Consider the following 13771-nt stretch of genomic DNA (forward strand, 5'->3'; position numbering starts at 1 on the left):
GTGTGTGTGTGTGTGTGTGTGTGTGTGTGTGTGTGTGTGTGTGTGTGTGTGTGTGTGTGTGTCAATCAGTTCAATTCAACATGGCAATAAATGCACAAGCAAAGCCTTGGCCAGGAGCTCAAACTTATTACTAAGAGAAAATATGTTTCAAATGTTCAAAGCACAGTAATAACCCGAACAAGTGAGTCAGCACTCATGTTTTTTTCTTTTCTGTTTACTGTATCCAGCAGTGGGACCCCTGAGGTGAACATGAGATAAATTACATCAGTGAGAGAGAGAGACGGTTCTAATAGTTTATTTAATATGTCACAGGCAGGCAGGTCTAAGGTTTCAGTGGATTGGACAATACATCAATATCATGTCATGATAGTGATTTCTTTCATTTTATTTCAACAATATAATGATAAAGCAAATGTACACACAATCACACATGGACTAATCAAACTGGACACTGCAATGAACTGTTCCACATTCACAATATAATATCATGTGATGGTCCAAGACTGTCTCTGGGCGACTCTCTTTGCAGCTTCCACTGGGGGATCTCTGGCCACACGGCAGGAGGTTAAATTGACAGAGTTTAAAATCAAGTCAGAGCTGACCTCTGCTGGTTGGCCATTGGAAAACTTTGCTCTAATAAACAGTGGAAGATGTATTGTCAGCATGTTTGTAAGTAAGTCAGTAAGTAAGTCTAAACTATATTTATAAAGCACATTCGAGGTGCTGTACAGTGCAACACTGAATAAAAATGGACTGTGTCCATGTCACATTCGAATTAGGATGTTTTTTTTGTAACATTCAAGAGGCCACTGACGACACTGAAAAACAAAAATGATTTTTCCAGCAGCAGTTCAGTTTTCTGCTTGATTTTTGTACCTGCTCATTGATTTTCCTATGACGTCTGGCAGCTGCACTCTGCTCGTTATCGCAGTTTGAGTTAGAGTTTGGTCCAGATCCAGAGCCAATAATAGGGGGGAAGCCCCTAAGTTAAGTACGGCTCTGTCGTTGCAATTCATTAGTCTGAACGTCTAGATGTTATACAAAGATCATAAAAGTGTCATTCTGAATGGGTTTTATTACAGCATATTCTCATATTTCATGGGTCATTTGATGGAATGCAAATTAAACGTAAAATAACATTGGTGCTGCAGATTACCAAACAAACCTGCCTTCAGTGTTTCCTGCTCGGACCAGCTGCGTATATAGTAACTTGGGGACATAGGATATGAGTTGTTATATTCATTTAGGAGTGTTCTCAAAGCTCTATGAGGGTAACGTGCACAGGAGAGCAAAGGTCAAATGGAGTACATGTTGTAGGTCCCTGCAGTTTATTGTTTGCATACTTTCTTTCACTCCTTAGACATCGTCGTCTCCAACTCCAGGAATTACAAACATTTATATTTAAGCTCCTCTGACTCTCCTCATCACACTGACCGGCAACAGTGCAACAACCAAGTGCCTGTTGTTTTTGGACCACCACCTTTTAAAGTTATGTTAAGTAGAATGAGAGTCAAAGCCATGTAAAAGTGTAAATAGTGTCATGAAGAAATTTCAAAATGGTTCACAAAGTATGAGTGTAACAGTTCAGAGAAATATAAATAGAACATGTAGTTTCTCTGCTAATTTCATCAATTACATTTTAAATTCATTGTGGTTGTAGATAAGGTAACTCTATGTGCATTTCTTTGTTTGTCCTTTGATTTCTTTTTCATCATTATCCAATTAGTAGTATTAAGTTATTACTGAATTATGTTAAAAATGTTTGTGTTGTTTTTTAAACGGAAATATTTAAAATGTTGTAGTATTGGATTGTTTAATGAATTTTCAATCACATTTCCTTTGCGTATTATGTAAGGTAAAATGGTTGTAAAAGAGGTGTATCAATGTGATAAATATATATATATATATATATATATAACCGTTATATGAAGATCTCAGACAAAACTCATTTATATAACTCATAATCTCATTATCTGTCTGGAATTCTTGTCTAACACATAATTGATAGTGTTGATAAAAGCTTTTATGTGTATACCTCTCAAATAATATATTTATTTTATTGGTGTTTTGTAATGTCCTGATGTTTCATGTCAACTGATTTTTTAAATTTAATCCAAAAGTTGGCATCTGTTGTCCTCTGGTGGCCAAACATGATCACTTTCACACATTTACTTACAAAGTAGAGTACACAGAAGAAGCATGTTATCCATATATTGTGGAAGGATACATTCTTTAAAGGATATAACATTGTTTAAAATTTCACTTTAAATCATATATTTACAATGTAGCTTGTAGTTTCAAATATTGGGAATTTTCTTCAAGTACTCATCAATTCACCCATATTTTTCTCTTTAGGAACATGAATGTCCTTCTGGTGTAAATCAAAATGGACAAAGCAGTGTCATTGACAGTAAAACGAGCCTAGATTAGTTTCTTGGAAGTACGGGGGGGGCTGAAGACTTCTGAGGAAGTAAAACTGAACATGTGTTCATGTGTCACACATTAAATATGAGAACTTCAATAGGATCAGCTGCATTATGCTGAACAGAAATGCATTTAGAAAAGGCAGACCACAAAAACAGACAAAATAAAGTCTTGAAGTCATGGTCAGCATCTTAAGCCCTAAGGCTTGAGGACACCACGACAACAGGAATTCTTAACTTAATTATTAACTTCAAGATGGAAGATGTTATTAATTACCACGAAGTCTACATAATGAGTAGCACATGTCATAAAGGATTATTTTGCTTTTCCTTTTATTTGTCTTCACCTCTCCTCTCTGTTGTCTCTGGAGAAGGGACCATGTCCACTGAGCTGTACAGTGACCACTGGGTGCATGTTGCTCATTAAGGAATAGGCTACAATATTTTGCTTAATCTACTGTTGCACAAAGCAACTCCTATAAAATCAGCAAGAGGGTGCTAGTTGGATTTTGAAGCCATTTTACAATTATTTATGGCACATAACTGGCAAATGTCAAATAAGTAAATGCATTATTTCTAACACACAGTTTTTCTTAAGAATTTTGAACAGTAATAAATAATGTAAAATGGAGGATTAGTGGTCCAGGATTTTAAGGCGCTGACCATGACCATGTAACTGGTTTGAGTCCAGATGGGGACCTTTGCTATGTGTCTTTTGTGTGTTTGTCCTTTTTGAATAAACAAGTTAAATATAAACTCTTTTATTTATGAATCCACTGTACAGCTCCCTGGTGTTTGAGCAGCAGACTGGAGGATTACCATGTGGTGGCGCTCTGTGCACCCAAATCACTGCACAGTGTGTGTTGCAAGTGGCACAACGGAGACAATTGTGTGTTAATACAGTACTTAAAACAGAAGATAGAATTATGTTGTGTGCATGTACCGGTGGGAGGGGGACGTTAACAATGCTTCTCAGTCTTCCAAATGGAGAATCACTCAGTTTGAGTTAACGTAGTTGGGCTTACATGATTTAAAATCTGGACGCACAAACTCTCATGACAACACTGTGAAGAGGCATGTTGGGACAGGAGCCGGTGGTTTAAGGCATGCATGTCAAGAGCCACTCCCCGTCCTGTTATCTCACCGTTTGGTTTAGTTTTGTCTTCCCTGGGGGCACACATTTCTGCAGCCCTCACTGCTACATGTCGGGGGGATGTGCTGTAATGCATCACTTGCCTTGACAGGACTCTGAGAAACAGTAGCGCATAAGCCACGATACCTCTTGTTTATGTGTCCCTATTTACAGTAGAGAATAGTATTTCTGTTGTAGCTGTCTATCCTCCTATTGTCCAGGTTAACACGTGAATGTGGGAATGAGTGAGACCTTTATTAACTTTTTTTTTTTTAACAAGTGTATGTATCCTTTCCTGTTTCTCAAGTTATAGCCTAGAAGGACTGACTGGGCTTGTGTATGAGTGACAAGGACAGGGTAGGGAATTTAGGTACCTAGAGATACTAACACATAGTTGGTTTTGGGCTTTTACACAATTACACCAGCCTTTTGTTACTCTTTAAACAGAACAAAACCTAAATACTATTTATAATAATAATAATAATAATTATTATTATTATTATTATTATTATTATTATTATTATTATTATTATTATATTTAATTTAAAAAATATGCAAGAATAATGGCCCAATTTCAAACAAAGTAAATAAGAAAAATAAAACTGTCACACTCTGAGCAGATTTATAATAAATGGGTAAAAACTGTTGTCATGGAGTGTAATACACCAACAAATATAAACATACACCAAATATAAGACCTGCAATTATACATCTTGCAACAACAACAAAATCCAAATGACGTACAGAAGTATATTCCCTGTAAAGACAGTAATCTTCCATGAGCGGAGGCCGGATGGAGGGATTGTTCTAGACAAAGTTCTTATCCGGCTGGCCGGCAGAGCGGGGCGCCGGGTACCGTGGAGTTTTCCCTGAGCCTTTGCTGGAGCAGTTGCAGCAGAGAAAGCTTCCTCCAATGATGATGAGAGCGGAAGCTCCCCATCCGACAAACAGGGCACTCCCGAATTCATACCTGTGAATAATTCACACATCACATTGATACTTATGTGGACAAATTTACAAGCTGATTATATTAGAATCTGTCTGATTAACAGCAGAAACATTCAAACATCCCAACTTGTGATTTCAAGCCAGTATTGCCCAGTTTAATTACATCAACATGAAAGAGTATAATCAAACATTAAAGGAATAATTTGAAATTTAAAAAAAAATTAGTTAGATTAAAAATGTATACCACACTCAAGTCTGTATGGTAAATATGAAATTACTGCCAGCCGACAATTAGTTATTTTATTTTAGCACTAAGAGTAGGAACATAGCCTTGGCCTTGTGTAAAGACCTTGGCAGACTTCATGGCGTCTCCGTTGGTTACTGCCATCCTCACGGTAACTTCTCCAGGATATCTGTTTTCCCCTGTTTCTAGTTGCAATGCTAAATTAAGCTAATTGGCTGCAGGCTAGCTATAGCTTCATTTTTATCATGTATTTTTCCAAAATATCTATGGATAAAGAGTAACTTAGTACATTTAGTCAAGTACTGTACAATTCTGAGGTATGTTATTATAACTTTACAAGTGTTTTGGGATACTTTATAGGCCTACTACTCAGCTACATTTCTGAGGCAAATATTGCTTTTTATTCCACTAAGCCTACATTTATCTAAGACATGTAGTCACTAGATACTTTGAAGATTAAGATTTTACAAACAAAATTTATGATCCATTTTCAAAATGTTGATTATTTAAGTACATTTTACTGATAATAAAAAGTTAATTAAAAGCACCAGTAGCCTACCACAATTTTTACAGAGTGGTACTGGTACTTTTAATTAAGTAGGAAAAAATTTAAGTAGCCTACATTTTTCTCCACTGAAACTGTAAAACTAGTCTTTAATCTGTGTAATAATAATCAACAACTTGGGGAAGACTGGCGGCCAACTAGTCCTCAAAACCATACTGACTCCTGGCGGGAGAACAAAATTGATTGGTCCTGACACATCAACCTGATCGGCCGTTGGAGGCTCTGGCGAGGTCGGTGACTCGAGTCTGCTCAGTGTGTTTTGTGCCATCGTCGGTTGGAGTGGCCGTCGGCCTTCATTTTGGCCGATTTGAAATGTTGAATCGGATGGCGAGCATTCGTACTCATTGACCAATCTGATTGGTGAAGAGCTAACCTGGAAATGTCGAGCGGGACGAGTGACGAACGCCTCTCAAAATCTGACAAAAATCTTTTAAACTGACCTTTGTCAATCGGAAATTAAGACAGATTCAGCAACTGTGTGGCCTGTTTCTCGCTTAAAATACTTTCATCAACACGTTTCAATTAACTTTTTCCATAAAATACGCGATTGTATTTCGAAGCCGCCATTATGGTTGGCTGGGGAAGCCAGACCCACATGATGCGTTTGTCATTTCTGGTTTTCATTTTTTGGGTGACAATACTGATTGGCGCAGCCTGCTGCAGAAGTCGGTTTGGTGTGCTCCGAGTCACTTTTTGGACGTCGAGGAGCCACCTGATCAGTCTGTCTGCCTTTTCTGCCGAGGAGCGGCCGTCGGGTTGGTGTGTCAAGGCCTTAAGTGTTCGTCCTCTGTGTCATTAAACTGCCACATTGATACCTGATAATTGCTGTGAATTCCAAACTAAAGAGAAAGAGAAGGAGGGTCTCACTTTGAATTAGTCGGAGTGAATGGGTTGTAGAAATCCTGGGCTATTCTGTGACCATACCAAGAAGTTCCCACCAGAGCAAGCACACCTGTAAAACCATGAGCAGAATTTGTTTTTTTTATTATAGTTGCATTATACAGGTTACAACGTGCAGGGCTCGGCTGTATCATCTTTATGATCCTACAAATTTACTACAAGATAAATCATGTAGAAGAATTGTTGCAATATGGTGGTCAAAGCAAAACACACAGTAGTTTGATGCAACATCTCTAGGGAAAAACAATTTCCCTACAAGTTAGATGATGTTCAAGCAGTGTGTGTCCTTGCATGTGCGTGCGTGCGTGCGTGCCTGTGTGTCAGTGTGTGTGTGAAGTGCATGGACTCTGACCAGCGATAATGAAGATAACCCCTCCAGCAAGAGCCACTTTGTCCTTCTGCACTGGTTGTTCTGCCATGCAGGTGGTGCACCTCATGCCCACCATGTCCAACATGATAGAAATGATGCACATCAAGATGGCGCACAGCATCAGCCCTCGTGTGCCCTGTACAATCCCTGGAGACAAAGACATAGCACAGGATCGCTTGATTTTAACAGGTTTTATTCAATTTCAGGGCTTGGTAAAGTTATTTGTTAAATTAGCTTTGACCTTTGAACTTACAAAGTGAAGTAGAGGACCTCTAGTTCTTATGTATAATAAAAAAAATGCTTAAACAAAACCTAAGCTTAAAAAAATCTCTTTGTTGGATCTCAGTGGTCTTCTTGTTTACAGCAGACACTACACAGGCAACATGAGTCACATCCAGCTGAGGTGTGCTGGAAACATTCCTATCTGATGACGCCGGTTATCAGCCTTTTACGATATATGATGATATAACTAGGGGCCTTTTTAACGTTTTTAAGCCAATAACCCCTTAACTGAAAGAGAGATGGATCAGGCACCCCCTACTAGGCATGGGCCGGTATGCGATTGGGACGGTATGATGAGAGTCAGCAAAAACATCACAGTTACACTGTAATATGGTATTGCAATTACAGTTATAAATATATAAAAAATGTTCCCCATTGAACACAATGTATTTATTATGAAATACACTGCACACTGGCAGGGAGAGGGATTCTAAACTGCACTTTTTCCTTTAAGACTTATATCTTAGCAAAGGTATGACAGAAAATTTTAGTGGTTTTGAAACCATGATTTTTTCAAACCCGGTATACCTTGAAACCGGTAACCGGCCCATGCCTATCCCCTACTACACATATTGAAAAAAATAAGTTGCTTAAGGAACTGGGCCTACAATACCTGTATGGCAGCCTAATGGCTAAATACATGTCTTTTTTTGCATAGAATACTATACATGGAATACTACAGTAGGCTATTAAAATAACCTTATAATTTTATAAATCACGTTTTATAAATCATGTTTTAATGTTTAAACCCCATGCATTGAGTCTTGGACCCCCTTTTGAAGATCCCTGATACAGAAATTAAAAATCCATTTACACAGATACATTTGTATTTGAGCTCAAACACTGTACATAATATTTAGTTCAGTTCAAATTGATTTCAAAGAAGAAGATGTTTCTTTTGGATCAGACAGGGGCTGGTATTTGACTGACGTGTCTCTGCATGCAAGGGAGCGATGAGGGTACTTTCTTAAACCTCTAGGGAGGTTTGAATGACCAAAGAGACTTACACATTCCTGTTTCACAGCACATCAGCACATGACTCTTAAACTTCTAAGATTGATAAATCTCACAAATTCACAATTTCAATTTCATGAAATCACCATTGGAGAAAAAAAAAAGAATTTAACCTCATGTTTTATAAATGTATTTGTTGTCCGATGACACATTTTGTACCCACGCCCATATTTTTAGTAGAAGAAGAAGTTGATTTCAGACACACTTTCGGCCTAATTGTCATCACTATGCTGTGGGTGACATGGTATAATAGATAATATGATTGACGATGAGTATTTGGTCTTTGCAAAGGAATCTTATAAAAGATGTAAAGAAAACATGATAAGTAAACAACATCACCTGGTAGCTGGAGAAGTGAATCATACACTTTACACTGAACTTGACCAGTGCTCTGTGATGCACAGGTCTTCCACAGCCCTTCATACAACGCCTGAGCTGTGATGATGTTGTCTCCTGCATACGATGAAGCTTTCCATTCCACCATGACTGTGGATGCTATCAAGCCAACAAAGCCCAGGAAGGCCAGTGTGAAGCCGAGAAGCTGTATACCCGCGTTGGCCATCGTTTCACTTCAGAAACAAAAAATTGGTAATAATCAAAGTTGGGAAAGTTCCAAAAACCTTCTCAATGTAGTTCCTGGAGGTATGAGATGGTGGATCTGATGCCAAACATTGCTGTCTACCTGTGCATCCTCAGGGAACACCCCAGTGGAGAGGGAGGATCTAGGAATGATGGCCCCTGACTGAGGTTAGGAAGAGCAGGACGACACCTAGTGGAAAACACTTTCTGTAAATCACAAGTGTGCAGCATTAGAGCAAAATATATGTGCTATTATTATATAATCAACAACAACAACAATATTAATACAATATTAATGACATTTCATCATCACCATATAATATAATGTATGGTATAAGATGTTTACACTGTTGACTTGAAACAATTAAAGACTATTTTCATTTGGAAACACTACTGTCACACCAGGCTTTTCATAAAAAAAGTTGAAATGGCCCAGCTCTCCCCTCAATGCCTCCCTGGTCTTGTGTTATTGTACTGTTCTGTATGTGAATTTTTGTATGTGCTCTGCTGTTTAGACCAGCTCTCTCTTGTAAAATAAAGATGTGTCTCAACAGACATCTGGGTTTAAGCTATAATAAGTAGTTTCTGTCTCCCCCATGAGGAATTCTAAAAAATGACAACAATACTGCCGGCATGTTCACGTGATACAAGCCTTCCGTGACTGCGCACAGTCCCCATCCCTCCACAATGCAATTGCTCGTAGCCAAGGAGAACAAGGAGCATTAAAAAACATGGTTGAGTCTTCAGAAGAGGTAATTATCTTCACTTGAGTTTCTGCGCTACTGAACATAGCCATACTGAGAAATACAGAGAGAGTTGTGTGGAGCAGTCTTAATTAGCTTTGTGGCAACTCATTTGGCAATGGCTTGAATGTAACAGATGTTCATTAATATCAATAAGTTATGCACTAAAGTTTTGAATAAATAAACAAAATTGAATTAAAATGTTTGTTTGTAGTGGTATCAGTAGTTGTATTAGTAGTAGTGATAGGCCTATTTGTCATTTCAGAAAAACTAGTCACTGGAATTTGATGAAAGCACATTTCCTCTTGGATTTGTCTTTTGTAGGCAAGTAGTGACCCATCTCTAACAGACTTGTGGTGAAACTAACATATAAAAAAGCTTTTTATTCTACATGTTGCAGCCTATATTATAACAACCAATTAAAGTCAACTATTTTCTGTGGTGTGAGCTCATTTGCTGAATTCAACAATTGTGAGCAAATGGAACTGTGGCAGGAAATGGCCGCTGACCAAAGGTTTGGTCTTGCCTAATTCAGACCTATTGTTGTTTGCACTTTGTGTCAGCTGGCTTGTAGATCCACAGGGAGATTTGTTTCAATGCTACGGGATCCCTGTATGACAGAGGTATGTTGGATTTTGTTTGTTTAAATAGAAAAGTACTCATTTTAATCTCTGTGTCAACAAATGGCAACATCGACTTGCCATCGACTGAATTCCTTTTGATTCATAGAAACCTTCTTCATGTTTTTGACAGTGAAAAATGGACAAAGAATCTGGACTGATTCTGTTCCTGGTGCTGCTTCTCTGTCACAAAGGCAACACACAGTCACACAACTCTTGTCCAGACACTTGCCAGTGTTTTACTTCAGTCCAAATACTGTGTGCTGATGAACGGATGTCATCTTTACCCATGAACACATCCAGACAGGTCAAGGACTTTATTTTAATTAAATCAGCCGTGGCGTACCTGTTCCCCCGCACTTTAGAGGGGAGCCCTCAACTGGCCAAGCTTATCTTTCTAAATAATGCACTGCGAAGTGTTAATTCTCAGGCTTTTGAGCATCTGACTGAGCTGCAGGAGTTGGAAATCAGTGGGAACCCCTGGCTGGAACATTTATATTTGGGGACTTTTTCAAAGCAGGAAAACTTAACTAAACTGCTGCTTAACTTCAACAGTTTTAAGACTGTACTTCCTGGCATGTTTGACTCTCTCAAACATCTTGAGACACTACAGATGAAGGGCAACGTCATATCAGATCTGCCCCCATTTCTTCTGCTGAATCTCCACAATCTACGTGTCTTGGATTTGTCCCAAAATAAGCTTGAAGACGTAAAAAGAGAAACCTTTTCTGGTCCGACAAGACTGGAGATCCTGAAAATGAACAACAACCTCATCCGCAATCTTACATCTGACACGTTCCACAATATTTCTCAGCTCATAGAGCTTCACTTGGAGGGTAATAAGATATCAAAACTCCTTGACAATACCTTCTTTGTGTTACCCGAACTAAAGGTGCTGAACCTCCGTGGAAACCTTCTCACAACCTTCAGCGATAAAGTGTTTGGATTTGAAGCCTCAAATTTGAAGGAGCTGAACCTAAAGGGCAACAGATTGACTGAGCTGTCCTCTCTAAGCAGTTTGACGTCTCTCACTGACCTAATCTTGTGCTCTAACCAGCTCTCTGACCTTCCCGAGGACCTTTTAAGAAATGTTACAGCCTTGGAGAATGTGGACCTGTCTGAAAACCAGCTCACGCTGCTGCCCACAATGATCTTTAATGATCTATTCAGAATCAAGGCCGTCCACCTACATAAGAACAACCTGAGCAAGGTGGATGCCAAACTGTTTGAGGACCAGGTGCTCATTCAGCAGCTCTACCTGTCTGACAACCAGCTGGAAACTCTCCCATTGGGCTTTTTGGACCCTTTTGTCCTCCAGCACACAGTCAGACTGCACGGGAACCCCTGGACGTGTGACTGCCACATGTGGTACCTGCATGACTGGGTGTTGAGAAACAGCAGAGACATAGAGATGGTTGACAGGATGCTCTGCGCAAGTCCTAGCTTTTTGAGAAGACGGCCAATTGTCTCCATTGACAAGGACCAGCTGGTGTGTCAGGTTTCTAAAGATGACATGCCTGATCTCAGCAGCTGCAGCCTACAATTGTCAAATGACACTGTGATCATCAATTGTAAAGTGGATAAATGCTCTCCATTCACTGTGAAGGTACGGTTTCAGGAGGATGACGGCAACGTCAAGGAGCATGTTTTAAAAAATGAGCCTCAACGTTGCAATGAGACAATGATCGTGATCCCCGATCAGTAGTTTTTTTCTCTTAATCAGACTTTGTTCTCTGTGCAAATACGTTCTCTACATTTGGTCTTTCTTCATGCAAAGAGAGTCATATTATAGGTTCTGACTGTCAAAGCCAATACTGTAAACAAATCTCCAACTGGGCTGCTGATAACAAGCAAACATGCATGCTTCTGAATGATAAGAGGGGTGGATGAACCCTTTTTTTTGTAAAGTTCAAAGTTCACCCCACTACTTTTTAAGATCACTGCTAAAAGGATCAGTGAGTGGCATGTTAATTATCTCTTTACATGTTGGATCTCCAGTAGATGCTTCTGGCTCATTTGTTTCTGTACACTGGCATTGTCAAACTGAACAATCATCAGGACAACAATTTAGAGTACTTAGAAATGTTTGAATATGTCCTTCATAGGCATATCATGTTTTTTTGCAGTTTTAAAGAAGTCTTGCAGCAGCTGCTGGTCTAAAATGTCAATAAAGTATGTTATTTGCTTCTTCAAATGATTAGTTTAATTAAAACATTCCCAATCCTTTAAAAGGCAGGAAACCTAGTCTGTTTGGCAGCGATGGAGAAAGTATTCTGCTCTTTCACTTAAAGGGACAGTTCACCACAAAATCAAAAATACATATTTTCCCTCTTAACTCTAGTTCTACAGTATTGATAAGTCTAGATTGTTTATGTGTAAGTTGCCCAGTGTTGGAGATATCGGCCATAGAGATATCTGTCTTCTCTCCAATCTAACAGAACTAGATAGCACTCGGCTTGTGGTGCTCAACGCACCGAAAAATACATTTGAAAAACTTAACAGCAATGTTTCTTTCTAGAAATCATGACCCAGTTACTTAAGCAAATTCACAGACCAGGTTGTGAGCAGTTTCATCTTTCCACCATATCCTTTCCAACCCACAATATAAAAATACTCAAAATCATTTGAAAAGGTTATGTGAGTAAAGGTGTGGACGTATTATTAGCTATATGTACTTAAAAATAGAAGTAGAATAGCTCTTCCCCTTATTATATTATTATATGTTATGCTATTGGATTATTATTACTGATGCATTTATGTGTATGCAGCATTTTGATGCTTTAGTTGGTCATGTTGGCTAGTTTAACCTATAGCAATACATCATATGGAATCAACATCCCTGTTATTATAGTTGTCATACACGTTTTGTGTGAAGTACAATTGTGCAGTATAATGTATAATAATTCACTCTGTGAAGTTTTTTTCAACATTTATGTTGTATATTAGACACATTCATTTTTTTTACAATTTGATGAGTTTCCATATGTCTACCTTAAGCAGTATTTTGTTTTTGTCCAAAGAAAGATCAATGGTGTATTAACACAGACAGTCAGAAGGTGGCACTACTGTTAGGAAAATAAATTAACAGTGAAACAAGACATTTTGATAAACTCCACATTTACAAAATAAGAATTGGAAAGTCATAGTTACCAAAACTGATGAGTGGCCATGAGCCACAAGAAAACCTCAAAGTCAGAATAAAGGATTGTGCCCCACCACTATGCCATACACAGATTATACTGATTATTCTTGTATGTCCTCAGTGCTGTGTAATTTTGGTTGGACTGCCGCATGTGGGACAGCAGATGAACTGAATGTCTTGTCTCAGGCTCCTCATCTAAAGATAGATAAGAAGTTTCTGAAGAATAACGTTTTAGCAAGATTTTGACAGCCTCACTCATTGGAACACAACTTGGTGTTTTAGGAAGGGGCAGATTTCACCTTTATCATTATTGATGCAATGAGTTATATAATCTCACTTAGACCTATAGCTGTGTCTGAGCAGAGGTCGTATCAACCAGAATGGCTGACACCTGCGTTGGTGTGCAGAACCTTTGATGCCAGTGTTGTCAGTTGACTTGTCACCTTATGTCACACTAAGCTCTCTTGATTTATGACTTGTCAAAAAAAACAATCTTAAAACACGAAAGTAACATTACATGTTGCCAAGTACGTTGGCAACATTTTGCCAACGTACTACATACACACACGGGAAAAAAGAAGTAAATAAGCAATAACTGTCCGGGGAATTGGTAATCACAGGGAGCAACAGAGGAAGGGCCCTCGCTGAGGACATCTAGTGTAAAGTATTAATATTACATAGTAAACAAAACACCCTTTTCACGGCACACATTTTGTCTTTGCATCCAAGGAAAAGCACACCCAATAAGAAAGCATGCATCAACCAGGTCCCAGGAACCGGCACACCTACCTTTAATGCAATCATTATTT

The 13771-nt window shown here is 38.7% G+C and overlaps 2 protein-coding genes across 3 annotated transcripts; one reads left to right on the plus strand and one right to left on the minus strand.

The window, feature by feature from the left end:
• Positions 1 to 4080: 4080 nt before the first annotated feature.
• cldn1 (claudin 1) lies at positions 4081 to 8572 on the minus strand. The gene is made up of 4 exons (XM_034888629.1): positions 8218 to 8572; positions 6565 to 6729; positions 6180 to 6264; positions 4081 to 4525 (listed from the first exon to the last, which is right to left on the minus strand). The coding sequence occupies exons 1-4, from the start codon at positions 8438 to 8440 to the stop codon at positions 4363 to 4365; spliced, it is 636 nt and encodes a 211-aa protein (XP_034744520.1). The 5' UTR covers positions 8441 to 8572; the 3' UTR covers positions 4081 to 4362.
• Positions 8573 to 9590: 1018 nt separating this feature from the next.
• On the plus strand, positions 9591 to 12299 carry zgc:153913 (carboxypeptidase N subunit 2). Of its 2 annotated transcripts, none has more exons than XM_034888628.1 (2): positions 9591 to 9823; positions 9930 to 12299. In XM_034888628.1, the coding sequence occupies exon 2, from the start codon at positions 9960 to 9962 to the stop codon at positions 11523 to 11525; it is 1566 nt and encodes a 521-aa protein (XP_034744519.1). In that variant the 5' UTR covers positions 9591 to 9823; positions 9930 to 9959; the 3' UTR covers positions 11526 to 12299. The 2 variants fall into 2 exon arrangements, with proteins under 2 accessions (XP_034744519.1, XP_034744518.1); XM_034888627.1 differs by having other exon boundaries at positions 9596 to 9823; positions 9954 to 12299.
• The last annotated feature ends 1472 nt before the right edge of the window (positions 12300 to 13771 follow it).

Source organism: Etheostoma cragini, chromosome 12 (genome assembly GCF_013103735.1).
Source record: "Etheostoma cragini isolate CJK2018 chromosome 12, CSU_Ecrag_1.0, whole genome shotgun sequence".
NCBI lineage: Eukaryota > Metazoa > Chordata > Actinopteri > Perciformes > Percidae > Etheostoma > Etheostoma cragini.

Bases quoted from the DNA above. Each gene is read 5' to 3' on its own strand.
- zgc:153913 (XM_034888628.1), top strand. From the start codon at position 9,960: ATGGACAAAGAATCTGGACTGATTCTGTTCCTGGTGCTGCTTCTCTGT.
- cldn1 (XM_034888629.1), bottom strand. From the start codon at position 8,440: ATGGCCAACGCGGGTATACAGCTTCTCGGCTTCACACTGGCCTTCCTG. The intron at 6,730-8,217 runs GTGATGTTGTTT...CTTTGTCTCCAG, and splicing joins TTCACTTCTCCAGCTACCAG to GGATTGTACAGGGCACACGA. The intron at 4,526-6,179 runs GTGAGACCCTCC...AATTATTCACAG, and splicing joins TTCACTCCGACTAATTCAAA to GTATGAATTCGGGAGTGCCC.